Source organism: Balaenoptera acutorostrata, chromosome 11 (assembly GCF_949987535.1).
Source record: "Balaenoptera acutorostrata chromosome 11, mBalAcu1.1, whole genome shotgun sequence".
In the NCBI taxonomy this organism is placed as follows: Eukaryota; Metazoa; Chordata; class Mammalia; order Artiodactyla; family Balaenopteridae; genus Balaenoptera; species Balaenoptera acutorostrata.
In genome coordinates this window covers 60,502,500-60,528,636 of record NC_080074.1, presented here as the reverse complement: position 1 = coordinate 60,528,636, position 26,137 = coordinate 60,502,500, and the positions used below count along the sequence as shown (strand labels likewise).

General features: G+C 47.7%; 3 protein-coding genes across 16 annotated transcripts in view; 1 reads left to right on the top strand and 2 right to left on the bottom strand.

Annotated features, from left to right (window-relative positions):
- PAN2 (poly(A) specific ribonuclease subunit PAN2) overlaps positions 1 to 6,099 on the bottom strand; it is a 14,632-nt gene extending 8,533 nt beyond the window's left edge. For all 6 annotated transcript variants that reach the window (XM_057556353.1, XM_007179605.3, XM_057556354.1 and 3 more), the window contains exons 1-6: positions 5,961 to 6,099; positions 4,918 to 5,316; positions 1,417 to 1,586; positions 1,185 to 1,305; positions 979 to 1,056; positions 321 to 588 (exon numbers count right to left, since the gene is read on the bottom strand). In XM_057556353.1, the coding sequence (XP_057412336.1) occupies positions 321 to 588; positions 979 to 1,056; positions 1,185 to 1,305; positions 1,417 to 1,586; positions 4,918 to 5,199 (919 nt within the window). In that variant the 5' untranslated portion in view covers positions 5,200 to 5,316; positions 5,961 to 6,099. The remainder of the gene's footprint in view (positions 1 to 320; positions 589 to 978; positions 1,057 to 1,184; positions 1,306 to 1,416; positions 1,587 to 4,917; positions 5,317 to 5,960) is intronic.
- IL23A (interleukin 23 subunit alpha) lies at positions 6,041 to 11,408 on the top strand. Of its 8 annotated transcripts, XM_057556365.1 has the most exons (7): positions 6,058 to 6,179; positions 6,548 to 6,674; positions 8,068 to 8,154; positions 9,228 to 9,587; positions 9,807 to 9,908; positions 10,991 to 11,137; positions 11,247 to 11,408. In XM_057556365.1, exons 4-7 carry the CDS (start codon positions 9,426 to 9,428, stop codon positions 11,406 to 11,408), a joined length of 573 nt encoding a protein of 190 aa, XP_057412348.1. In that variant the 5' UTR covers positions 6,058 to 6,179; positions 6,548 to 6,674; positions 8,068 to 8,154; positions 9,228 to 9,425. The 8 variants fall into 8 exon arrangements, with proteins under 8 accessions (XP_057412350.1, XP_007179663.1, XP_057412348.1 ...); XM_057556367.1 differs by lacking the exon at positions 6,548 to 6,674 and having other exon boundaries at positions 6,041 to 6,179; positions 9,241 to 9,587; XM_007179601.3 differs by lacking the exon at positions 6,548 to 6,674 and having other exon boundaries at positions 6,041 to 6,179.
- On the bottom strand, positions 10,093 to 26,137 carry STAT2 (signal transducer and activator of transcription 2). 2 transcript variants are annotated; one of them, XM_028165850.2, is made up of 24 exons: positions 25,917 to 26,137; positions 24,025 to 24,206; positions 23,716 to 23,869; positions 23,273 to 23,368; positions 23,008 to 23,097; positions 22,841 to 22,916; positions 22,319 to 22,404; positions 22,007 to 22,155; positions 17,947 to 18,105; positions 17,750 to 17,842; positions 17,481 to 17,540; positions 17,054 to 17,074; positions 16,731 to 16,824; positions 16,533 to 16,580; positions 16,369 to 16,452; positions 16,124 to 16,222; positions 15,888 to 16,023; positions 15,713 to 15,765; positions 15,507 to 15,601; positions 14,765 to 14,901; positions 14,405 to 14,587; positions 14,111 to 14,168; positions 12,879 to 13,297; positions 10,093 to 12,594 (listed from the first exon to the last, which is right to left on the bottom strand). In XM_028165850.2, exons 2-24 carry the CDS (start codon positions 24,153 to 24,155, stop codon positions 12,452 to 12,454), a joined length of 2,664 nt encoding a protein of 887 aa, XP_028021651.2. In that variant the 5' UTR covers positions 24,156 to 24,206; positions 25,917 to 26,137; the 3' UTR covers positions 10,093 to 12,451. The 2 variants fall into 2 exon arrangements, with proteins under 2 accessions (XP_028021651.2, XP_007179660.2); XM_007179598.3 differs by having other exon boundaries at positions 24,025 to 24,168.

Here is a 26,137-nt window from a genome sequence, read left to right as displayed (position 1 = left end):
GGGCCCCAAATCCGTTCCTAGAGATAAGAGAAAATACCATCTGATGCCTTCCCATAAACCACAGGGAGGTTTGCCACCCAGCAAAAGACAGTTCTAAAGTTGTTTTGCCTGCTCTACCTATATTTTTTGCATATGTGTTCTTCACACTCAGGGAGAAAATAAAAGCTCTACTCTCTTACCAAACCTAAGTGAGACCCTGAGACCCCTCAGAAAGGTTACTTTTTCCCCAACAAAGAAATTCCAGGGAGCACACTCCTTCTCGTGCCTAGTTCCCCTTCACTCATCGACTCCTCCTACCCCATCCTACATCCCCTTCATACCTGACTGGGAGATGATAGCAAGACGAGAAGTATATGTAGGGATGAAGCGTAAGAAGGCAGGATCCACATGAACTTGAAGTGGCGTGATGGCACGCATCATGCGTAGATCATACACCTTGAGGAAACGGTCACAGGCCAGGCCGGTGAGGCGGCTGGAGAAACCACAAGTGGCTAGCAGGTTGCCGTGCACATCAAAATCCGACAGACTCCCTGAGAAGGCATCAAACTCATGCTCCACCTTAAAAGTACGGAGGTCTCGCAGGGAAACCTGAAGAAGAGAGAACTTGGTTATCTGCCAACGCTGTTCTCAGGAAGAGGACCTGCCACCTGCCCAACCTTGTGAGGCCTCTACCCAAAGAACTACGGCTCTAGGATACAGGCAATTAAAGCATAAAAAAGAGCAAAAAGAGACGCCAAGAGCCAGATGGGACCCCAAAGAGAGCTCTTGTTTACCCCTTTGCATCTGAGATACCCATTTACGACAGAAAACATCAGGCTGAAAGATAATCTCATAGTATAACATGGCTAAGTAGGAACTCAATTCATTCCTCCCACCCTCCAACTACAGCCCCAGAAATGAGGAAAAGGCAGAGCCCAATCACATATCTGGTGAAACACAGCCCCATGGTGGGAGGAAAAATGGAACGTAGTCAGTCACCTTGCCAGATGTGTGGCCACAGAAGAAGAAGCGATTCGTCTGTCTCATGATAGTGACTCCAGGTGTCTCAACTGCATACTGTGGAGGGAAGCGGGAGAAACCAGTGAGAATGATTCTTCCCACAGACCAAAGGAACAGAAAGGTCGCACACATCACAGGCATTTCCAGTTTATATTCCCTCCAATAACCTCAGGCCCTGCTTGTACCTTCTGAGTCTCCTGGACAGTGTTAAGGTCAATCTCCAATATGTGGTTCTGCAGCCCACCAACGAGCAGAGTGCTGCTGTCAGTCAGCAGCAGACTGTGCATATCTTCACTCTCATCCAGCCTGCGAGAGAGGAAAAGCTAAGGGGCCAGGGTCTCAAAAGTTTCCAATTCTCTAGACTTCCCACTCTGTGAGGGACCCTCTTTCCCACTCCAGAGGTGAGAAACCACTTACAGGTAATCAAATATAATGAGGCCTCCACGGGCCATATACTTCAGGTTGTTCTTGGTAAGAAAAAGGATGCCATTCTCCAGGCTTTGGATCTGCCGAATGTCATCACTGCCATTGACCTGAAATGATGAGTAGCGTTCCAAAGCTGGGCCGAAAAATGACGTGGCATGGCCCTGTAGTGGACAAAAAGATGAGAGACATCCTGAGTGGAGGGGCAAGGCCATCCCAGATACAAATCAGAGACTGGACATTGCTCAGTTTTTCTCCATTCTTGCCTGGCCTTTCTGGCTAGCAGTGACTAAGGCATAAGGCTGAGCACCAATCTTAGTGATAAAAACACTGATAATACTATCTTATGTTTGTTTAATGCTTTACAAAGTAGTTCTATAAACTCTACCTCATTTTATCCTCACAATGTCCTTGCTGAATAGGTAATGGCTCAGTTGGTTAGAACAGTGCTCAGAAGGTCAGGGACGTGGGTCTAATCCTCCAATGGCCAGCTGGCTTTCTTATGTTCCACAGTTTTTAAAAAAAAAAAAAAAATTATTTATTTATTTATTTAATTTTTGCCTGCTTTGGGTCTTCGTTGATGCGCGCGGGCTTTCTCTAGTGTGGTGAACGGGGTCTACTCTTCATTGTGGTGCGCGGGCTTCTCACTGCGGTGGCTTCTCTTGTTGCGGAGCATGGGCTCTAGGCTCACAGGCTTCAGCAATTGCAGCACGCAGGCTCAGTAGCTGTGGCTCGTGGGCTCTAGAGCGCAGGCTCAGTAGTTGTGGCGCACGGGCTTAGTTGCTCCGCGGCATGTGGGATCTTCCCGTACCAGCGCTCGAACCCGTGTCCCCTCCATTGGCAGGCAGATTCTTAACCACTGCGCCACCAGGGAAGTCCCCACAGACAAGTCTTAATCTCTACCAGCCAACTGGGAAATGTGTACTGTGGGTCACAGGCTGGACTAGCGAGAATGTGAAACTCATGCCATCCTTGGCTCCTATGACATCATCCACTCCTGGTTTCTCTCCTGACGCTTAGCTCACTATCTTCTCCTTATGTGCAACCCTTATGACCACTCTTGAAACATGGCTATTCCCAGCCCACTATCTTCTCACTCTACTTTTCTTCCTAGATAATCTCACCCACTCTTAAGGTTTTAACCATTTATCTTAAAGTTGATGAATCCTACTTTTCTCCTCTAGCCCAGACCACTGCCTCAAGCTTCAGACTTATACATCCAAATACCTACTATATATCTCTCTTTAGATATCCCATGAGAACCTCAAACTTGTTACATCCTAAATCAAATTCACCATCTTGGGCTTCCCTGGTGGCACAGTGGTTAAGAATCCACCTGCCAATGCGGGGGATATTGGTTCGAGCCCTGGTCCGGGAAGATCTCACATGCCGCAGAGCAACTAAGCCCGTGCGCCACAACTACTGAGCCTACGCTCTAGAGCCCACGAGTGTTGCAACTACTGAAGCCCGCAAGCCTAGAACCTGTGCTCCACAATAAGAGAAGCCACCGCAGTGAGAAGCCTGCACCACCACAACGAAGAGTAGCCCCTGCTGGTCCCAACTAGAGAAAGCCCGCGCGCAGCACCGGATACCCAACACAGCCAAAAATAAATTAATTTTAAAAAAAATTCACCATCTGTACCCCATTTCAATTCCTCTTAACTGTATTCCCTATGGTACCATGATCTACTCAGTGGAGTTAAGTCCCTGGTAGTTGACTTAAATCTTATTTATTTTACTTCCTAAATATTTCTCAAATCTGTTCTCACGTATAAATCTCTACAGTGCTTCATTCAGGCCTTCAAGGTATTTTATGTGAACTACTACAACATCCTGCACACTGACCTCACTGAGTCCTGCCCCATTCCCCTTAAATCAAACTCTATACTACTACCTCAGCACTCCACCTAAGATGCAAACCGGACCTTGTCTTTCTGGATAAAAAACTTCAGTGGACTGAAGAATCAGTCCAACTCTTTTAACATAGCATATGAGGTTTTTTAGAAGGCTCTTCCCCCAATATCTGCATGGCTCCCTCCCTCCCTTCTAGGGAAATTAGAATGGACATCCTGGCCTGCATCCAGGTCTCTACTCAAATGTGACTTCATCAGAGAGCCCTTCCCTTGACCAACTATGTAAAATAGCAACACCTCCCACCCTTCGATACCTCAACTCCCTTATTCCACTGTATTTTTCTTAAGGATTCTAAGCAACACCTGATATGTCATAAATATATTTGTGTTGCCTTTTAAAATGCTTATTCCAAACTTAGACCCCAGAGCAAGGTCTGGCACCTTAAAGGTGCTCAAAAACACTGGCTGAAGAAATGTCTAACTCTTCAGCTTCATCTTCTAGTCCAGTAAACCCTACTTGCTTATAGTTCCTGCACTCTGCAATCATCATGCTATGTAATATCTTGGGAATCACTGTTTATCCCGTTGCTTTTGCCAGGATAGCATTTCCCCCTCTTCTTCACCTGACTCCTACTCATCTCTCAAGACTCAGCGCTGGTGTCACTTCCTTCTGGAGATCCTCTAATCCTCCTCTATGCTCACCAACACCCAGTACGTATTTTCACACTGGCATTTATTAGTTTATATGCTAAATTCATAATTATTAAGTGAAACATTTTAGTTTCTTTTAAAGTGCCATAAAATTATCTGTTCATATGTCTGTTTTCCTCGTTGTCCTGTGAACTCCTTGAGGGCAATGATTATTTTTATTCAGCTTTATTCCCTGGGCCTAGCCTATCAGTAGACACTGCCTACTGAAATGAGTGTACTACCAAAAAAATTCACTCATTCCAATGGAAAAACAATTCCCGCCCTATGGAAGGTAAATTAGTAAACCAAGGATACCATGTTATTTCTTACAAAATCTTTGGGCTGCCTAGCATATTGGCAATATGGATACATTTTAAGAAATTAACAATGATAACTGCTCCCAGAGAGATTAAAATCAGCCAAAGACAAAATGATTCCATGTAACGTATGCAGAAACATGCATTAAACATTCTATAATTAAAGAATTCCCTGGTGGTCCAGTGGTTAGGACTTGGCGCTTTCACTGCCAGGGCCCGGGTTTGATCCCTGGTTGGGGGTACTAAGATCCCACAAGCCACGCGGCACGGCCAGAAAAGAAAATATTCTATAATTATAAAAATGGAAAACAGAGGAGGAGCATTAGAGACTATATTTAGATGGCTATAGGCTAACTGATGTGTACAGTTATCAAGATTAATCAAAGCATAGAATGGGCAAATTGTGGTAGAATTGGGATGCCTTCTGAAAAAGAACACCTATGTAACCCATCTCTGGATCCTATGACTCCCTCTTTTTCCCTCCACTCCCCTCCTCTTGGCTTGACTTGGAGACCCAGCTAACTTTCATCACCTCAACTCAGTGGCTCCCTGCAAAGCACCTGTTCTTGGGTTAAAACCAGATAAAAGACCTCCAACATCTCCTTCCAGCCATTACAAATGAGTACAGTTCTTACCCCATGGCTTCCCACCCACAGCATCTCCTCGTGCAAGTCAAAGTGGGAGACGGAGACAGGCACACCCACTTCAGCCACCACACTGTGCAACTCAGAGTAGACACCTTCCATTATGTGCACTGACTCCTGGACGGGAAGAGCCTCTAAGGCCACTCCCTCCGGGTCCAGCTCCACATTCTGTAGCAGACTTGGGTTCAGGTGGGCATCCAGGACAGGATCCAGGGCAGAATGCATGGCTGGGGCATACTCTGCCAGTCCAGGGTCCAGAACCTCGAAGTTCATGATGATGATGGCAGCAGATTAGACCCGTGTCACACCCTCCCTTGCCACAGCCCCTTTGGATGCCTGACCCAACCTTCAGCAGGATGACACCAGTGGACCTAGAATGGACATCCTGACCTGCAAAGGGAAAGAGGTAGCTGAGTCAGGGGTAGGCCCAGGTACTTGTATTTAGTGTGCTCCAGGTTTTACGGCAGGAGGGAGATGATGCAGGCAGAAGATGTGAGAATGCTAGGCATGGGATGAACAAGCAGGAAGGGAATGGGCACTGGGGTAGAGGTGCGAGAAGTGCTGTCCCTTCCTCTTCTCCTCTAGGCACTCTGTATTCCCCACCACCCCACTAACTTAATCCCTGACTTCCCTTTCACCTCCCTTCAGGCCTGTTCACTTGCCTGGTTCATCTCTGAACCATCAGTGGTAAGAGCAGCAACTGCGGCGGCAGGGGTTAGGTAGAGGGGGCTAACGTGCTTGTTTCCCAGAATTAGGGGTGGGGGTAGGTGGTTGAGAGGGGAGAACAAGAGAAGTCAATTTCCCAGAATCCTCTGCAGTGTTACCCAGGATTCTCTAGGGAAAAATAAGAATGGCCAGTTACCCACAATTGGGGCGGGGGTAGGGGTACGGGATGGAAATAGCTAGTTACCCAGAATTCTCTGGGGAACCAGAAAAATCAATTACCCATAATTCTCCCCCGGCGGCGGGGAGGGGAGAGATTAGGGCAGGGGTCAGATGTGTTCCCGGGATGCTTACGGGGATTGGGTCATTACCAAGATTTCTCCATGACGGATATTTTGGAGCGCGTGGAATTAAAACGAGTAGGGGGGAGAGCAAGCGCCGTCAGCTCCGCGGGAAATTCCAGTTTCCCCAATTCTCCCCCGCGCTTCTGGGTCAACCAAACTCCACGACGGAAAGGACGGCGCACTCCCAGTCGTCGCTTCCAATCAGGAAGGGCTAGGGGCTCACCTCAGCCAATCGGAAGGAGCCAGGTACAGCCGGCCCCGCGAGAAGATGTGTGACACGGGAGCTGGGCAAAAGCAAGAGCTACGGGGCGCGGGTAGGGACAAACGTAGTCAAACCTTGTCCCTGTTTGGTGTTGTTAGAAAGTAACCTCTTCTCTTTTAAGCCTTCTTTAAACAAAATTAGAGAGCCCCAGGCTTGGAAATCGAACTTTCATGCTCCCTATAGCTTTAGAAACTAGAATAAGGGGAGCCCAAGGCAAAGCATTGGGAATCGATTGCTGGGTATTCCCAGTATGGCCCAGTCCACCCCCTCTTCCCGTGGTGCTCTTGTGAGCACTCCGCCACCTCCGACCCTGTTACCCCCGAAACTCGCTGGCATTTCCTATCATTTCCAGGCATGGGAGAGAAAAAAGGAAGCGGGAGGCAGCCTCCTAACACGGCCCAAGTAGCTGCATCTTCTACGATTCTAAAGGCAACCGTCTGAAACTCCCATCTGTGATTGTTCCCTCCCCAGAGGCGCCGGTAATATTTCCAGGGAACAGGACCCCTCAGCTATCAAATTCCCCTAGCTCGTGGAGCTGGACATTATTCCTCAGAGGGACAGGTTATAGCAAATTGAGACATTTGCTTTCCCCAAACACTTACAGATTTAGCGTCAGCACTTAGGGATTCTTGGGGTCCAACTCTGAGCTTGAACTGCTTTGGAATAGATCCAGGTTGTTAGATGTCTGTGGGGTATTTTAGCTCAGTTTCTAAAGGCCACATAGAGGGCCTCTGGTGGAAGGAATTCCTCATAGAGGATACAGTTTTAAAGCATTTCTCTCTCTCAGTAAAGACTGGTAAATAGACCTTCATAAAAGAACCCAAGAATTTAGTTTTCCAGGACTCAGAGGGGTTCTAGACTTGTCAGAGGTCATTGATGGAGAGAAAAACACCTTAACTCAGAGGGTCTCTCAAACTGATCTGACTTCAGAGATCCCTAGATTTAAAATCTTGTAAAAAGATGGGTGCTGAGAGACAGAGACAGTTCCTACCCTTTGAGAAATTTCCATAGTGAGGTCTCTAAGAAAGGCTTAACAGTGAGAATTAAAGGGCCTGAGATGCCAGAGATACCTGGGCTAAATGAGCTACTTTATTAAGATGCTTAGTGTTGCCTCAGTGTCCAATATAATGGAATGACTGAGAATGCAGGATCTGGAGTCTGCACTGTAATTCGGGCCACTTAATAGTGATCTTAGGCAAGTTACTTATCTCTGCACCTCAGTTTCCTCATCTGTAATATGGTGATAACGATAGTACCTATCTAATTGTGTTGTTGTGAGAATTAAATGGGTTAATATATGAAAAGTGCTTAAACTAAATACTTGGCGTAAAGTGAGAGTTGGATATAAGCCATCATTACTAACCACCTGGGGAAACTTCAACTGGATTTGGCGTCTGGGCATCCAACTGGAAAGGCCTGCTTGTCAATATAATTTGCATAACGGTTGAGGTCCTGCTGACGTCAAGGTCTCCTTGCAGCTCCAGGTCAGATCTAGTCCTGGAAGTAGTTCCTGTCACACAACAGTCCCACAATCGCCCCACCAACCTTGCTTCCTACCCAACTCCCGAAGCACCAGGAAGTGAAACAAAGCCCCGTGCCTCCAACTCACCCTTGTCCCTCTCATCCCATCCCCCAGCGTTCCACTTCCTCCTCCTCCTTTTCACCTTCCATCTCCTATCCTAAAGGGCTCCCAGAATGGGAACCAGAGGTGGGAAAAGCGTGGGAGACATTATACAAAAGTGAGGTGAGCTCCCCTACCCCCCCACCCCCAATTTCCTTATTTCATTTGTATTCACCAGTGTAAGGAGAAGCAAACCATTTCTCACTCAAACTGAGGTAACCTCTCTGATGCTGCAAATGTTTTATCCAAAGGGTGGATTTACCGCAGAGTCATATTTGAATCAGAAGTTCACTGGGCAGTTTTGAATAGTCCTATGGGAAAGGAGACCTCTATCGAGGGTAAGTTTCTCAGAGAAAAAGGGTCAACCTCTTGGAAAGGCTTTGGGAGCCATCTGTGTGGTCATCCATGGCCTCATTCTGACGTCCAGATTGTCCTGGGACCCTCCACCGGGGTTGGGGCAGTCCCAGATTTGGACCACCCTCCACTCCCACGCCCAACTTCACAGTCTCAGCTGTTTCACTGAATGTTGCATCAGGGATGGTGATGAAATCAGTGTCAGCGGATTTTACCCATGGATGCAACAGGCTGAAGGACCAGCCAGGGTCATTGACACTGTGCATCTTCAACTACCCAGAACCCTGGACTTTCTAGCCACGGTGAAGGGCTGGGTGCTGGAATATCTCAGTTGGATTTCTAGCCCTTGCTTACACTGGTGTCCCCCACCCCCAAATCACCTGAATCCCACAGAGCCCAGGAAACTTGGGCCACTAAGGTTGAGGAATCAGATGGTTCTTAGCAACAGCTCTCTCCTTCCAACAGCCCTCCTAGCCTCCAGAGTGAGGCCTGAAGTGAGGGAGCAATAATACCTTATACCGAACTTATGTAGTTTCCCAGTTCGCAAAGTGCCTTCATGTCCATTGTCTCCCAGTGAAAATAACACCGTTCCCAACAGAGACTAAGAAGCCCCCTTATTCTTAGATTGAGGGCATCAGGTGGGAACCAAACTTCATTCCAAACTGAGCTTGCCATCCTATTGGGAGATAAATGAATGCTTCTGTTTTGATTTTTACTCAGGCAGGAGGGGGTGAGGAGATTAGGTTTGAAGGGAGGGAAGATATAGCTTAGAGAGGCAAAAAGATGAGGGAAAGGTTAAGCAGGAAGGAACTTGAGACTAGATTCATTTAAATATTCGTTACTCCCACCTCCACCCCCTTCTACAGCCACTTTGATTCCTGGAGAGCATTACACATAAGTCCCATCCCAGGCCTCCAGCCACAGCAACCACACGACTCATTTCCCCTGGAACTGAGGCTACTTACCTGGGCTCCCCACGGAGGGAGATGATGCAGGGAGGGGAATCCCACCTGCTGTGAGTCACCTGCTAGTATAAAGGGCGGGTCTTACCATGCAGGGACCTTAAAAAGAGACTCAGAGACAAGGGGAGAAAATCTACAGGAAGCAGCTCAGAAACTCGGTGAACGACAGAGGGAACCAAACCAGAGACGCACAGAACAGAGAGAATCAGGCTCAGAGCAAGGGGAAGTGGACAAGAAATTCCACAGGGACTGCAAGGCACAGAGCCAGCCGGATCTGAGAAGCAGGCAACGAGATGCTGGGGAGCAGAGCTGTGCTGCTGCTGCTGCTGCTGCCCTGGATTGCTCAGGGCCAGGCTGTGCCTGAGGGCAGCAGCCCTGCTTGGGCTCGGGGCCAGCAGCTCTCACAGCAACTCTGCATGCTGGCCTGGAGTGCACATCAACCAATGGGACATGTGGTGAGTGGCAGCCTCTGGGACCAAACAGGAGCCTATCCAAGCCCTCCAAGGCTGCAGTGGAAGACTCTGTGGCCTAGGGTGGAAGCTGGAGGGTTGAAAGCCATCAGAGGGTAAGAGAGGACAGGGGAGTGGGGTTCCAGGGAGAGTCACAGCCTGAGGATCCAGGTGGGGTTTGAAAGTACTTATTTCTTTACTCTTCCCACCCCTCCTCCATTCCAGGATCTACCAAGAGAAGAAGGAGATGATGAGACTACACATCATGTTCCCCATATCCAGTGTGGGGATGGCTGTGATCCACAAGGACTCAGGGACAACAGTCAGGTACTAAGATGAGGCTGGGCCACAAGAGAGAGGGGACTGGGGACAGAGCTGGACACCATGGTGAATTAGAAAAAGTTGTATCTGTCCTTGTCCATTCAGCCTGCTATAACAACAAACCATAGACTCAGTAGTTTATAAACAGACATTTATTTTTTATTTATTTTAAAAAATAAATTTATTTATTTTTAAAATTTTTATTTATTTTTGGCTGCGTGTGGGCTTTCTCTAGTTGCGGTGAGCGGGGGCTACTCTTCGTTGCAGTGTGTGGGCTCTATCGCGGTGGCTTCTCTTGCTGTGGAGTATGGGCTCTAGGCACATGGGCTTCAGTAGCTGTGGCACACGGGCTTAGCTGCTCCGCAGTATGTGGGATCTTCCTGGACCAGGGCTCGAACCCATGTCCCCTGCATTGGCAGGCAGATTCTTAACCACTGTGCCACCAAGGAAGCCCACAACAGACATTTATTTCTCACAGTTCCAGAGGCTGGAAGTCCGAGATTAAGGTGCCAGCATGGTTGAGTGAGGGCCCTCTTCAGGTTGCAGACTTCTTGTCTCCTCACATTGTGGAAGTGATTAGGGAGTTCTGTGGGTCTCTTTTATAAGAGCAATAATCCCACTCTTGAGGGCTCCATCCTCATGACCTAGTAACCTCCCAAGGGTACCACTTCCTAATACCGTCACACGGGGATCAGGATATCAAAATATGAATTTTATGGGGACGCAAACATTCATATCACAGCCGTTTCTAAGAATGGCAAATATCAGGTGGGTCTTTGGTGGAGTAATTAGAAGGTATCTATCTTCTTCTCCTTTTTTCCTTCCTTCTTCTCACTCCTTCTTCCTTTCTTTCCCCTCCTTCCTTCTTTTTTTTCTCTTTCTTTCCTTCCTTTTTTCTTTTTCTTTCTTCCTCTCCCTATTGTTTTCGGTGTGTTTTTTTTGGCTGCGCTGAGCGGCATGTGGGATCTTAGTTCCCCAACCCGGGATCAAACCCATGCCCCCTACAGTGGAAGCACGGAGTCTTAACCACTGGACCACCAGGGAAGTCCCTGTAGCTGTTTTCTTTCACTGCTTTCTTTTCTCCCCAGTCCTGCTTGCAAAGGATCCACCAAGGCCTGGTTTTTTATGAGAAGCTGCTGGGCTCAGATATTTTCACAGGGGAGCCTTCTCTACTCCCCGATGGCCCTGTGGGCCAGCTTCATGACTCCCTACTGGGCCTCAGGGAACTCTTGCAGGTATGAACTAGGGGCCTGGAGGAGTGGGGCTTGCAGGTGTCAGAGACAGAGCCTGGCGGGGGAGTGAAGGATCTAGAGTCCTCTCTGATTGTGTCCTGTGTCCTTTCAGCCCGAGGGTCACCACTGGGAGACTGAGCAGACTCCAAGCCCCAGTCCCAGCCAGCCGTGGCAGCGCCTCCTTCTCCGTCTCAAGATCCTTCGCAGCCTCCAGGCCTTTGTGGCTGTAGCTGCCAGGGTCTTTGCCCATGGAGCAGCAACTCTGAGCCCCTAAGCCAGCAGCTTAAGGACGGCACCCAGACCTCCACGGCTCAGCAATGCTAAGATGAATTTATCAGCCTAGACACCTGTGAGCCAACAAGTTAATCAGTCCATTAATTTTAACAGGACTTGCTCTGTTGAAAAATTACCAATACTGACTGACTTATGATGCTGACCTAGAACAGGCTGAATATTTATTACATGGGAAGGGAAATTTTGGGATTATTTATCATCGTGGCAGCAGTTTGGGGAGGAGGATTATTTATTATATTTATACTGAATTATGCACTTTTTTCAATAAAGACTTATTTATGTGGATATCTAAGTCTAATTTCTAGGCTTGTTAGTAAAAAGAAACAGAATGGAAAAACACGGCCAAAGGACTACAAAATGCATCCTTCTACTCTGCAGGGCTATGGTGGAGAGGGATCTTTCCTTATGACCCCTTGGTATATACAGTAACCGTGATCTTTTTGGCCTTAATCCCTACATGGCTAAGCAAGCTGAATGAGATTACAAGGGACTGTGATTAGGAAGTGGGGGTCCTAAGTGTGGCCCTCTCTTGCTCTCTGACCCAGGGCTTCCTTCCCTGCTTTGCTGGCCAAGAGTGTATTTGGCCAAAGACAGGAGTTCTGAATCACTGCAGGATCAGAAGTCAGAGCTGTTTTGAGCAGAAAGGGCACTCCAGGAAGATGAAGTAGGCACCAGGTTAGTCTTATCAGCTATTAAAATGTTGAAGCCTTCCATACTGGAAAGAAGCCACTGCCCTGAGCCCTCCAAGTACCTCCTAACTATTCTGGCCTGCCCTCAAATTCCTATACCTCCCAGCACAGCAGGCAGCCTCCAGGCTCCCAGCTGGAGCTATGGGTAACATCTGTTCTGATTCATTGGTGCCTGTTCCTTACCCATATTATGCTTCTACCTCTCACTCCAAATCCCACGGTTAACCCAGTTTAGAAGGAGCACAGGCCTGATTTCCCATCCTTGGAGAGCAACATCATGATGTGAGAGGTAGGAGGGGCAAAATATATGGAAAGAACAGAGAAAATGTAGTTTCTAGTAGTCAGAAGGAATCAAGGGCCCATCTGTGTAGAAATGGCTGCGAGGGAAGACGTAAGCTTCATCCATGGTGTTCTGGCCAGCCAACAGTGGGTCACCATTTGGCATGATTTCTTCAATCTTCCTGCTGTTTCTGAAGACTAGATAGTCCAGAGAAATAAGTCAGGCCCTGATCTTAGGCAAGGAGTTCCCAAAGCAGCAGAGAAAGTGAGAGAGGATGGCAGCAGAGGCCTAGACAGGGCCTGACGGGGGCACTTAGGTGGGGTGGGGGAGGCGTGTGTATTTCCTAATAAAAGGAATCACAGGGAAATAAGCCTTTCTCCAGTGAGGAGCTCAGAACTCAGTCTTTTTCTGTAGTGGGTGAGGGAGGGGAGTTGGGAAAGGGAATGTGTCCCCTCTTCCCTAGCCCCATCTCATCACTTACTTTCCATGTCCTCAGTGTTCAAGTGTCTCAGATCATGGGGCAAATCCGGCTCTGGCAGTGGCTGTGAAATAGGCTCTGGAATAGGCTCCAGCTTCAGTCCTGGTCCCAGGTTTGGCTCTGGGACTCTCTGTGACACCTCGCCTAGTGTGGGCTCCAGCATGGGCTCCAGAATGGACTCCAGTGTGGGCTCCAGAATGGACTCCAGTGTGGGCTCCAGAATGGACTCCAGCACGGGCTCCAGAGTGGGCTCCAGAGTGGACTCCAGTGCTGGCCCCAGATCCAGCCCTGCCTCCAGCAGTGGCTCTAAGCCCAGGCCCGGCCCTGGCTCTGGCCCTGGTGCCAGCCCCAGATCCAGCTCTAATGACTCCAGTTCTGGCTCCAGCTTAAGCTCCGGCAGTTGTTGCAGCTCATCCACCTGTCTGGATACCCCAATACAGACAAAGGAGCAGGGCTCAGTTGTTTAGGTAAAGTGGGGAATGGTAGAGAAAGCAGAGGCTATCTCTCTAGTCTAAAAGGCAATAGAGCAGAGGGCTTAAGGTTAACCAGAGGTTTAAATCCTATCATTTACAAGTTGGGTGACCTTAGGCAAAGTGACCTAACCTCTCTGAGCCTCAGATTTATCATCTGTAAAAAGGGAACAACAATACCTCATAATACTTGAGAGGCAGTAAGATGGTTAAAAGCAGGGCTTTGGAATTTGACAGACCTGGATCATTGATTAGCCATGTACCTTAGGCATGCCACTTCACCACACTAAACCTCAGGTTCCTCAGCTGAAAACAGTAATAATAGTATCTTCTGCCTCATAGGACAATTATGAAGATTCAATAAATGAGAAAATGAACACAAAGCATTTAGCCCAGTGCCTGGAACATAATAAACTTTCATTAAATGTGGCTGTTATCATTCATTACTGGCTCAAATGGGTTCTCATAAAGATTAAATGAAAAAAATGTTCTAAAAAAATCTAGTACCAGGCTTGGCATTAAGTAGATGTCCATTAACATCAATGATTATGACTATTATTATCAGGGAACCCCTATGGAGACAACCTAAGGACGGCAGCAGGAAAACAGAGAGGAGAGAGACTAAAAGAGTAGGAAACAAACCTAGAGGGCTGGGGAGTGTGGGTCAGTAGGAAAGAAGGCTGGAGAGACCGGAATTGGGCAGGTCTGGGTCACTATATCAGCCAAAAAGAGTTAGGGAAGATGGGCAAAGAGTTCACATCTCACCTGTTAGAGACCACAATGAGCTTATGTTTCAGGTATTTCTTCCGTTCCTGGAGATTAACTGTGGGGGACAGACACAGGAGGCAGGGGAGGTCAACAGATTGGACACATAGCCCCAGGGTCCCCTAGTGCAGGCAGTCCTGACAGTCATGTCTCCCTACTAACTAGCAGTATCCCATAGACAAAGCCCTTAACTTCTTTGGATGTCGGTTTTCCCATGTTGAAAGGAAAGAGTTGGATGTGTGGATGCCTGTGGATCCCTGCACTCTACCAGTGAAGTTTATCAATGCTTCTCACCTTTCTCCTGGGAGTAGCACCCAAAAGCCTCATCCCGGGGGATTCGTGGGTAGAGGAAGCACAGTGGGTTCTCAGGTATGTTCTCCTCAGTGAGCAGCTGGTACTGGCTGATGATTTTGGTCAGCGGGAGTGACTGCAGCACCTCCTTGGTGAAGGGCTGCACAGAGTAGATGAGCACCTTATCTAGAGAGTGGATGCAGGAACAGGCAGGCTTGAGGGAAGAGGCTGGGCCTGGGAACCCCCCACCCTGGCTGCCCAACCACAAATCTGCTGAGGGACTCAGGACAGAGCCAGGGAAGCCAAGGGCAGGCGGAGGGGCAGCAAGAGAGGCTGTGGAAACAGCAGGGCAGAGCAGCTGACCATCATCTTGGTGTTCCACCCAGGAGCAGGTAATGCCCCCTTCCAATGTTTCACTGAAGCGCAGCAGAAAGGTGCCAGAGATGGTCTTCTTCAGCAGCCGGCGCTCCTGGCTCCGGCTCACAAAGCCCATGATGCGTCTATAGCACAGAGAGCAGCTGTGAGGCCCTCCTGCCTCCTGCTCCCCTTGTAGAGGGACAGAGTGCCAGGTTTGGGCCCTGGCTCTGCCACCTTGTTACAAACTGTTCCATGTTGGCGAAGTCATTTTACTTTACTGACAATATCCACCTCCCAGGGTTGGAAGAGGTGTGAAACTGCGGTGAGGTCACACAGATGAAAAGCACCTTGTAAAAGGCAAAGTGCTACACAAATGGGCAGGCAGTGTGGTGGAAAGAGCATAGGCGTGGGGTCAGACAGGCCTCGGTTTGAATCCCAACTCTGCCCCTGGTGTAAGTCCTTTAACCTCTCTGAGCTTTCATTTCCTCCCTTGAGGGTGGCAACACCCATCGCCCAGCAGGGTTATAACGATTACGTGAGAGAATTCATAAAAAGCACCCCGCAGGCTCTGGAACACAGTGGATGCTAGACAAATACGGGCTAGGAGACCATTAGCGCAAACGTGAGGGGTTATGACCTGGCACCGGGTTCTGCTCTCTCCCCTTATTTGCCACATGAGGGCGCATAGAGTCCACTCTCAAGCACAGAAAGGCGGCAGGGAAGAGAGGGAGGCTGACCAAGGCCTTACCCATCGTTCCAGAGATCCTTCAGGTGGTCATGTACCAGGTCCAGAATTTTGTCGAGCCATGTCCAGAATGGTAGCTTGCCAGGGGGGCTCTCTCGCTGAAGGAGGAATGGAAAGGCAGGAAGAGATGTGGAGCTGCCCTGGGTATGGGGAAGGACTAGTAATTGGACGGGGGCCAAGGTCTAGCTGCACAGGATGCAGGGAGTTACCTTAATGAAATGGACCCAGGACAACAAGGCACCCTCAGTCCTGGAGTTCTGCCCTGTGGGCAGACAGACAGTTCAGATGACAGAAGAGGCAGGGCCAAGGGTCCTGGGACAGAAAGGATGGAGGGCGGGGGCAGACAAAGGCTGGGGAAAGGCTGAGAGAAAAGAAGGTCTGTACCAAACAGCTTGTCCCGCAGCATGCCAAGCTGGTCTGAGTCGAGGCCTCGGCCAACGTAGGAGGAGAATTGCCAACTGAGGGCAGGGCCCAGCAAGTCCCAGGGGGCCTTGGCGGGGCTGGAGAAGAACTGCTGATTCTGCAGAGGTAGGAGGGGACGGTGGCTCAGAAGCAGTGCCCTCACACCAAGCTTCCACGCCCCTCCTGGCCACCCTTCACCTGTTGGGCCCACCTCCTACCTGGGGGTTTGAGCTGAGCAGATTGAACCAGAGAACCGAGGCCCAGGCAATTGAGAGTTGGTTCATGTTAGAAATAATCACCACAGGAAGGGTGTCCGTCTGGGGAGGAGACAGAAATCACAGAAGAGGGATGTGATGTTTCCAGCTGTAGACATCTGGTAAGGGCCAGACAATATCCCACCCTGAGAGGCTTCTGCTTAACCCCTCCTTAGGTCTTCCCCCAAACACACTCCATTTTCACTCACTTTCAGTTCCTGCTTCAGACCCTGGTAGGTATATCTGACTGTGAAGCTGATAATGTGCAGTTCCTCTGTCACGGCCAGCGGCCCCTGGGACAGCAGAAGACACAGTGATCAGCGTGGCCTTTGCTAAGTTCCTCCTGCCCCCCAACCCCCTGTCCAGGCCTCACCTTATTGCTGCCCTTTCCTGAACCACCTGAACGCTGCTCCACCAGCGTCTGTGAATTGAGGGGAGGGAGAGAGAATGCCAGAGCAAGGACCCCAGGGTCCCTGGAACCCCTGCTTTGCCCTCAGGACTTCCCAAGGCCTGGGAACTTCCCCCAGCTTGTTCGATTGAACTACAACCTTAAGATACCATCCCTTCTTACCAGGTAGCCAAAGTCCCAAATTAAGCCCTGACTCTGCCCTTTCTCAGGAGTCAAAGTTTTCTGGTTTGAGGTCAGAATGTTGAACTTCCGGAAGCTATTCCAAGGAGGAAGAAGATATATGGTGGTCAGGAGCAGAGTTATTCTAAAAACTCAGCAGGAAAACAACAAAAGTTCCACTTCATTTCAGACCTCCCCTTCTCCCTCTGTTCATACACCACCCAAATCAACCTCCTCCTTGTTTGTGTCCCTATCAGGGCTGCCACATGTGATGGTACAGGTCATGCAGTGCACAAAAGTTTGCAGTGTCCTTGTCAGGCACCTACCCTTGTGATTCAGGAGGATTTCTGTAAAGAAAAAAAAAAAATCACTGGGAAGCAAAATAGTGTAGAAGTTAGGAATTTGGTCTTTGGAATCAGACAGACTCGGGTTCAAACCCAAATCTGCAGCTCACCAGCTATGTGGCCTTGCACTAGAGATATAAATTATCTGAACTTGTTTCCTCATTTGAATAGTGCATTGATAATAACTAACTCATGGGGTTCCTGTGATAATTTTAAATTGGGTACTTGACAAGCTACATGTCACATAGTAAGCACTCAACAAAAGAGATGAGCTATTTCTATGAGGTAGGAATGGAAGGGAAAAGAACACAGCCCCAGGGCCCTGTTGTAAAGAGTAGGTGCCTCCTCCACCCCACCACCCCACTTCCTGGCCACCCCTTGGTCACACCCTTCACCTGCCCCAACTCACCTGTCAATGGAGACTTCTGCAGTCAGTGACTCATTGCCTTCCTGGAGTCTCACCAGCAGCCTGCAGGGGAGGGAGGTAGATGGGGGAAAGTGGTCAACTTCAATCTCCTGGATAGACCAGATGTTCGAAAAAAACAAGGGAAGAGATTAAAAGAGGTAAGTAGATTGAGGGGAAAAAAGAGAAGAAACAGCCAAGAGTGGGAAGATTTGTAAAGCCAGAAAGCATCAGGGCTGGTAAAAGGAAGCAGGAATGAGTTCTGAAATGCCAACCTTGTTCGGACGGTGAACTTGCTCCCAGTCTTGAGGATGAGGGGTCGATGGGAAGTTTGGGGCATGCAGGGCTGGGTTTCTACTACAAAGGCTCTGGGGAGATGTGGAGAGAATATATAGAGGTCAGTATCTGTAAGAGTGGCTCCCCTTGTCCCTTCCCTCTGGCCTCCCTGGAGGTCCCCCCCTGGCCTCTAGACCTGTGGAGCAGGCGCTGTAGCAGCTCTGTGACCTGGGCCTTCCGCAGATCCACCCCTTCGATCAGAGGGTCCCCTTGATAGGTGACCATGTGACTCAATCCCTGTAGCTCCTTCAGCAGCTGCCGCAGATGAAACAACAGCTTTGCTCCAGCTGTGAACCTGGGTGACAGAATCCAAGGGAGAAAGAATCCATCAGTTTCCTGGAATCCCCAAACAGGCTCCAAGAGCTCCCCTTTAACTATGTGGAAAGTCAGAAACTGTTTGGGACAAAAAAGAATCCAGGAAGCATGTGAAAGATATTTCAACATTGTTCATAACCTAAGGAATGAACATCAAAGCCACTTTCACATATAAAATTGATAAAAGATTTATTAACATAATAAAGCTAACTTTCACATGATGCTTGATATGTACTTTTTATTCTAAGTGCTTCACACATCTTCATGCATAGGGTTAATTCTTACAACAACCCTATGAGGTAGGTACTATTATTATCCCTATTTTACAGATGGTAAAGCTGAGGCATAGAAAGAGTAAAGTGACTTGCTCAAGATCATAAAACTAGTAAGGGATGAAGTTGTATGTGTTTTACTGTCTACATAATAAGAAATAATAATGATAGGTAATATCGTAACAGGAAAACAATTATCCACTACATAAGAGCAAACAGATTGGGATAGCAGTTTGGAACTATTTTTTTAAAAAGCTTCAGGGTACTTCGCTGGTGGTCCAGTGGTTAAGACTCCGCGCTTCCAATGCAAGGGGCGTGGGTTCAATCCCTAGTCGGGGAACTAAGATCCCACATGCTGCATGGTGTGGCCAAAAAACATATAAAAAATAAAAATAAAAAGCTTCAAAAAATGTATATACATTTTATAGTATTCCATTTCTAAGATATATCCTAAGGAAATAATCAGACAAACAAATGGACAAAGACAGATGTTCACAGTTCATAGCTTTGTTTTCTGTAATAGAAAAATTAGAAACAATTGATATTGGGTATATAAATTATGGCATATTGACATCATGGAATACTATGCAACCATTAAAAATAATGATATAGGCACAAATTTTTAACAAGAAAAAATGTTCAAAAACATTAAATTAAAAAAATTACAGGGCTTCCCTGGTGGCGCAGTGGTTGAGAATCTGCCTGCCAATGCAGGGGACATGGGTTCGAGCCCCGGTCTGGGAAGATCCCACATGCCACGGAGCAACTGGGCCCGTGAGCCACAATTACTGAGCCTGCGCGTCTGGAGCCTGTGCTCCGCAACAAGAGAGGCCGCGACAGTGAGAGGCCCGCGCACCGCGATGAAGAGTGGTCCCCACTCGCCGCAACTGGAGAAAGCCCTCGCACAGAAACGAAGACTCAACACAGTCATAAATAAATAAATAAAAGAACGTGAATTTCTTTAAAAAACAAAACAAAACAAAAATCCCTTTAAAAAAAAAAATTACAAGATAGTATATATATGATATAATCTGAGTTCTGTTTAAAATAGATGCATATTTGTGAATATGCATGGGGAAAATCTGGAAAAATGTATTCAAAAGCATTAACAGGGGACTTCCCTGGTGGTCCAATGGTTAAGACTTCACCTTCCAATGCAGGGGGTGTGGGTTCGATCCCTGGTCGGGGAGCTAAGATTCCACATGCCTCACGGCCAAAAAACCAAAACATAAAACAGAAGCAGGGCTTCCCTGGTGGCGCAGTGGTTGAGAATCTGCCTGCTAATGCAGGGGACACGGGTTCGAGCCCTGGTCTGGGAAGATCCCACATGCCACGGAGCAGCTGGGCCCGTGAGCCACAATTGCTGAGCCTGCGCGTCTGGAGCCTGTGCCCCGCGACGGGAGGGGCCGCGATAGAGAAAGGCCCGCGCACCGCGATGAAGAGCGGTCCCCGCACCGCGATGAAGAGTGGCCCCCGCTTGCCGCAACTGGAGAAAGCCCTCGCACGAACCGAAGACCCAACACAGCCAAAAATAAATAAATAAATTAATTAATTAAAAAAAAAAAAAAAAAACAGAAGCAATATTGTAACAAATTCAATAAAGACTTTAAAAATGGTCCACATCAAAAATTTTTTTTAAAAAAGCATTAACAGTGGCTACCTCTGAACGATCAGATTATGCACATGGGTCATTTTTACTTTTTTTTCTCTTTTAAGTGTTCTGAAATTTTTCCAATTAGTATATTTTATATTTACAATCAGAAAAAGAAATAAATCTCTTTGTATTAAAAATAATGAAACAAAAGAACAACACAATAACAGCACCACCACCACCAAGAAAAGGTATTGGGCTGGCCAAAAAGTTCGTTCAGTTTTAAGTAAAAACAACAAACACATTTTTCATTTTCACCAAGAATTTTATTGAACAATGCATTCACTAACCGAATGGACTTTTTGGCCAACCCAATATATACTTTAACCCAGGAATATCACTTCTGATAACTTACATTATAGAAATAATTGGAGATGTAAATAAAGATGGAGCTATGAGGTTATTTACTGCAGCACTGTTTAAAATAGCAAGAAGTCACTCACAGGCCATAATTTGCCAACCCCTGTACAATATGATGAATACATGTGCAACTGTAATGTAAATACTTATCCTGTACTCTAAGCCCTATATATCTGTTTTCAATTTATCTGAACAGTGGTATATTTTTATTTTTTTATATTAATTTTTATTGGAGAATAGTTGCTTTACAATGCTGTTACTTTCTGCTGTACAGCAAAGTGAATCAGCTACATGTATATATATATTCCCTCTTTTTTGGATTTCCTTTCCATTTAGGTCACCACAGAGCACTGAGTAGAGTTCCCTGTGCTATACAGTAGGTTCTCATTAGTTATCTATTTTATACATAGTATCAATAGTGTATATATGTCAATCCCAGTCTCCCAGTTCATTCCACAGGTGCCCTGCCCCATGGTATATTTTTAATAGTTTAAATTATAATAAATTTTCTCATGAGAAAATATCTAAATAATAGGTATTTTTCAAATATGTTGAAGGACACATTAGTTATTTTTTTCTACATCACAATAAAATTAATATAAAATAAGGAGTTTACTGGAAAACAAATCAAGAAATTTGTTTAGGGCTTCCCTGGTGGCGCAGTGGTTAAGAATCCGCCTGCCAATGCAGGAGACACAGGTTCAAGCCCTGTTCCGGGAAGATCCCACATGCCGCGGAGCAACCAAGCCTGTGTGCCACAACTACTGAGCCTGTGTTCTAGAGCCCAAGAGCCACAACTACTGAGCCCACGTGTCACAACTACTGAAGCCCGCGCGCCTAGAGCCCGTGCTCCGCAACAAGAGAAGCCACTGCAATGAGAAGCCTGAGCACCGCAATGAAGAGTAGCCCCCGCTCACCGCAACTAGAGAAAGCCTGCGCAGCAACGAAGACCCAATACAGCCAAAAAAAGAAAAAAAAAAAAAGTATCATGGGTAGGGACTTCCGTGATGGTCCAGTGGTTAAGACTCCACCCTTCCACTGCAGGGGGTGCGGGTCTGATCCCTGGTTGGGGAACGATCCCACATCCCATATGCTGTGTGGCGTGGCCAAAAGATGTAAAAAATAAAAGTATCATGGGCATGGGTAAATATGATATACTGCTAAGTTAAAAAAAACAAACAAACCCACAGGTCTCAAAATAGTATCAACAGTATGATTCAATTTTTGTTTAATAATATTACAGTAGCTACATCTGGATATCAAGGTAACAGGTAATTTTTTTTTTTGGCATTATATTCATTGCACTAAAAAAAAGGTAAAACGATATTTCTCGGGTGATTAAGCAGGAAGGAGAAATCGGATTGTGGATCAATTCATTACTTTCCCCAAAGCAAAGACTGGGCTCTGGGCTCCCTGGGTGGTGAGAATGAAGAGCAGAGCAGAGCTGCAGTCAGACAAGGGAGCTGGTATCATTCTAGGGAGCAGAGATTAAGGAGGGCAATATCTCTTGCCATACACAGGGCATTATAACCTACAAAGCACAGGGGGTAGTTAGGACTAGGGCCAGGTGAGCACTAGGGTGGGAAGGTGCCTCTCACCACTTCTCCAACTGCTCCAACCCTCCATCCGGGGGGCCTCCAATGCAGGCTTTCTGCTGCCGAACTTTCCACTCCTCCAGCTTGGGCAGCAGTAGCTCAATTAGGGTAGTTAATCGGCCTAGCAGTGCTTTGGAGGCATCTAGCACCTCCTATGAAAGATATAAAGTGAGTGCTGAGAGCCTCTCACCATCACCCTCCACCATTCAACCAGGGATGAAGAGACAAAGAAGCCAAGGCTAGGAGGCCAGGGCTCCCGATGCCTCATTTTCCCCAGTTCCCTGCTGCCCACTCCCTCTGTCCTCTGCCACCCACCTTTCTCCTTCTGTCCAGTTCATTGAGCGTTTCCTGCAGAATGTCCTTCTGTCTGGTCTGATGGGGGTCCAAAGAGGGTGTCCTCGCTGGACAGCAGGATCAGGAGTGAGACAAATGCTCAGACCTAGGGCTCCTTCCCCTCTCCTTCCCAGCCCAGACCTCAGCCAGAGTCAGGAGTGGGGAGTTCTGAAGGGAGAAGAAGGGGAACCAACCAAAGCACAGGCACCTCTGGGCCCTCATGCAAATTCTGAATGGTCTTGCTAGAACCAGAAGCCCACTCAATCTGCTAAGGCAGTTTCCCAAGCATCCCCTCCAACATTCACTAGCTGTCCTTCAGCTACACCTCCAGCCTGACCTCTACAACATACCCTGGCACCTCCAGCTTTGCAATGGCAGCAGGACTATAATCAGCAAGATGCTGCCGAAGGTGATTATTGCTTACTGGGGCTTTCCCCTTCTGCTTTATTCTACCCTTGGCCTCCCAGTAGGCATCTTTCTCCCACCCCTCAATGTGCTTTCTACCTGAGGTCTGGATCTTATATCGGAAGCAGAAGACATCCTGCTGGTCTTTCAGTTGGCTGATGGATTTCACCAGCTTCTGCAGAGGAGATGAGACCCTGATGAGGCTGCTTCTGTGAGAGGAGGCAGGCTGAGTCCTGCCCACCCTCGCTCTTGCCACGTCTACCAACCTCCAACATAGCCTTTAATTCCAGGATCCGCGATTCAATCTCATGCTGCTGGCTCTCCCCAGATGCTGCAAGGGCTGGCTCTCCTTGCTCCTGAAATAAGAGGCTCTGAGCACATTTCAACTCTGACCTTTCATCCCTGAAATCCAGGCCTAAAATGAAACCACAGGATGTGGAGGGATCTTGTTCTGAGGCAAATTTCCTGATTCCTTTGCAGGAACCCTCTCTACTCCAGGAGCTTTCAACATCACCACCAAATTGTTCTCACCGACTGAGCCCTCTGAGCCTGGGTCAGAATTCTTTTTTCTTCCAGAAGGAGATTAAAGATCATCTCAGCCAATTGGGTAGCGCCCTGGGGAAAGGCCTGCAGTAGGAAAAGAGAAAGGATTGATTTAACTCAACTGCCATCAATGAACTACCACCTCAGGCCCTCCCCACCAGTGACCTCAGTATTCTCCCCTTCTTCAGGGTCCCAAGCCCTACCCCTTTTCACCACTGGTCCCCCAAACCCTAGCCTCTTTCCGAAAGGGTCATCTAGACTATGTCCTTCTCTCTGCCAGCGATCTCCCAAGTCCAGACCCCGTCCCATTTTCCCCAGATCTTCCCCTGTCCTTTGAACTTCCAGGTCCTGTTCCATGTTCCATACCCTAAACGTACTCCTCTACACTCAGCTCCCATTCCTACTTTGTTATTCCTGGCTCCTCCAAGTACCTGAATGTCCCGATAGAATTTTCGCAAGTTGTGCTGTAGCAACAAACACTCAGGGTCCTGGCTGCAGCGGCTACACTCATAGTTCAGTTGGTCCAAGAAGTGGAAGAACAGCATATTAGCCTTGGCCTCATCATTGCCCAGTGCAGCTTCCTGCCTAGTGACCAGGAAGGACAAGGATTAGTATCTCTGCAGGGCTGCTACTATCTTGAGGCCTTCCAACCCCTTCCTGCCCTTGGTATCTCCAGGATCCTGGGGGGTCAGAAGAAAGAAATCATTTTCCTCATCCCCCCAACTTCCGGAAGGCCTCACCAGTTCTGATCTTCAATCCAGACAGCCAAGTACTGTCGAATGTCCACCGGCAGGAGGCTATTTGAATAGAGCTGGTGCAGCTGATCCTGAAATGGGCTGTCAAGATTCTGTAGCATCTCCCACTGCGCCATTTGGGGTCTGAGCCTGAAGGATGCAGGTTCCCAATTGGAAATTTTCCTGGACTAAACCATCCACAGTCTTGTGATTGTTTATTATTAAAAATTTTTTTTAATGTTTAATTATACAGGTAAGAAAAAATAGAGAAAAAAAGTAAAGTCTAGATTGACCCCACTCCCAATCTTGGTCCCTTTTCCTCCTCTCCAGAAGTAAACAATATTATCAGTTTGGCGCATATTCTTCCAGGGAGTACTATTTAAGAGCTCCAATATGTAGGCCTTTTTGTTTCAATGGTAATTTTCAAACACACAACAAAGTAGAGTGAGTAGTACAAGGATCATCCATGTACCCGTCATCCAGCTTCAACAAACGTGTATGATATTTCCGCAATCTCATTTCATCTATCTCCCCCAATGAATTTATTTTAAATTTATTTGTTTGTGTTTGTATTCACTTATGCTGGAGCATTTAAAGGTCAGTCTTAAGTATTTAAAAAAAGGTTTTTTTATTATTTATTTATTTTTGGCCACGCCGCATGGCATGCAGGATTTTAGTTCCCCCACCAGGGATTGAACCCACTGCAGTGGAAGCGTGGAGTCTTAACCACTAGACCGCCAGGGAAGTCCCAGTCTTAAGTATTTATTTCAGCATTATCCCGGCTGGCCCCAAAGCTTTATCAGAGGCTGAAACTCCTTGGAGATAAACTGCTCTCCATGTTGGAAAGAGGAGCTCCATTCTCTAGAAGATGTTTAAGATACTTAAATACTGTGTAAGGGGTCACTCAATCCCTAAGATTGTGACACTTTTATGACCTCTGTCAATCTCTGATTCTTCATGTGGATTATTAAGTTTGTGAGAAAATTCACTCAAAACTTGTTTTTGCCTGTCACCAAGCAGGCTGGGTGGAGACCTTCTCCCTACCTTTCCCCGCCCACTGCCATCTGTCTGTTTAGGAAACCAAACCTTCTTGCAGCCTGAGCCTAACAAAAAAGAATTAACACCCACTTCTATGGTCTAAAAAAAGGTCACATGATTTTATTACAAATCAAATGCCTGGGGTGGGAAAGATTCTTTTCCACCAGTATGAAGAATCATGAGCTGCCTTTCTACCTCTGGGAAGTAGGAACAGGGGAAGGAAAGAATTGGGCAGGGGCTCCTACTTTTCACTTTAACCCTTTAGTAGTGCTTGACTTTTTACACTAGGTACTTGTATTCCTTTTAAAAAACAAACGACGAGGCCCCAGGTCCTAAGGAACTAACTGGCTGGTATTAATAAAGCAAGGCGGCAAGTAAACCCTGAGGTTTAAATATGAAAAACAAAACCAAAAAACCTGGCCTTCTTAAATAGATTGCAAGCACAGAGGTTAAGGACTGTAAACTCCTTTTTTCTCCAGTTATCCAACACTCTTTTAGGCGCGTATTTTGTGCTCAATAAGCTTTTCTGAAAAGAACTCTATTTTTTTCTTTCTTTTTTTGGTAAGGATCAAAAATAACAGACCGGAAGGTAAAAGCGTTGGCCAAGACACTGAACCAATGCAACAATGCCAGGTTTCGGGTCTTGTAAGTTGCAGGGGTGTTTCTGGAGCGGGGGCGGGGGGGGGCGTTACGGTTGGGGACTTAGGTTGGACAGGAGGATGAAGCAGGCGACAGCTCCTGTTTCAACCTGGGGACAGAGTCTGACCCCTCCGGGGCGTACCCCCCAGGGCCTGCCTGCCCTCTCAGGGAAAAACTCGCGCCTCCACCCACACCCCCGCCCGCCTTCTCAGGGCCGGTACCTGGTTAGAGTCTCAGCCCCCGCTCCCTCCAGTAGCGCTGGTCCAGGCTTCCGGTCCCCAGAGAGAGCTCCGGCACCAGAGCCTCCCGCGCCGCCCTCGGCTTCGGCCCGCCTCTCGAACCCGCCCCCTTGCCACAGGATTGAGTGAGCGGCTGAACCCCGGAACTCTCCATTCCCATAGAGGCGCCCCGACACTGGCTGCCATTCAGCCAACCTCTTCCC

What these genes read in the sequence shown, in the direction of transcription:
- STAT2 (XM_028165850.2), bottom strand. Translation starts at nt 24,155, where the DNA reads ATGGCGCAGTGGGAGATGCTACAGAATCTTGACAGCCCATTTCAGGAT. An exon ending in AATTAAAGGCTATGTTGGAG is followed by an intron (nt 22,917 to 23,007) that starts GTTGGTAGACGT and finishes TCTCCTCTGCAG; the next exon opens with AAGCTGGTGAAATCCATCAG. An exon ending in TGCTCAGCTCAAACCCCCAG is followed by an intron (nt 16,024 to 16,123) that starts GTAGGAGGTGGG and finishes CTACCTCTGCAG; the next exon opens with AATCAGCAGTTCTTCTCCAG.
- IL23A (XM_057556367.1), top strand. Translation starts at nt 9,426, where the DNA reads ATGCTGGGGAGCAGAGCTGTGCTGCTGCTGCTGCTGCTGCCCTGGATT. An exon ending in GACTCAGGGACAACAGTCAG is followed by an intron (nt 9,909 to 10,990) that starts GTACTAAGATGA and finishes TTTTCTCCCCAG; the next exon opens with TCCTGCTTGCAAAGGATCCA. An exon ending in GCCTCAGGGAACTCTTGCAG is followed by an intron (nt 11,138 to 11,246) that starts GTATGAACTAGG and finishes GTGTCCTTTCAG; the next exon opens with CCCGAGGGTCACCACTGGGA.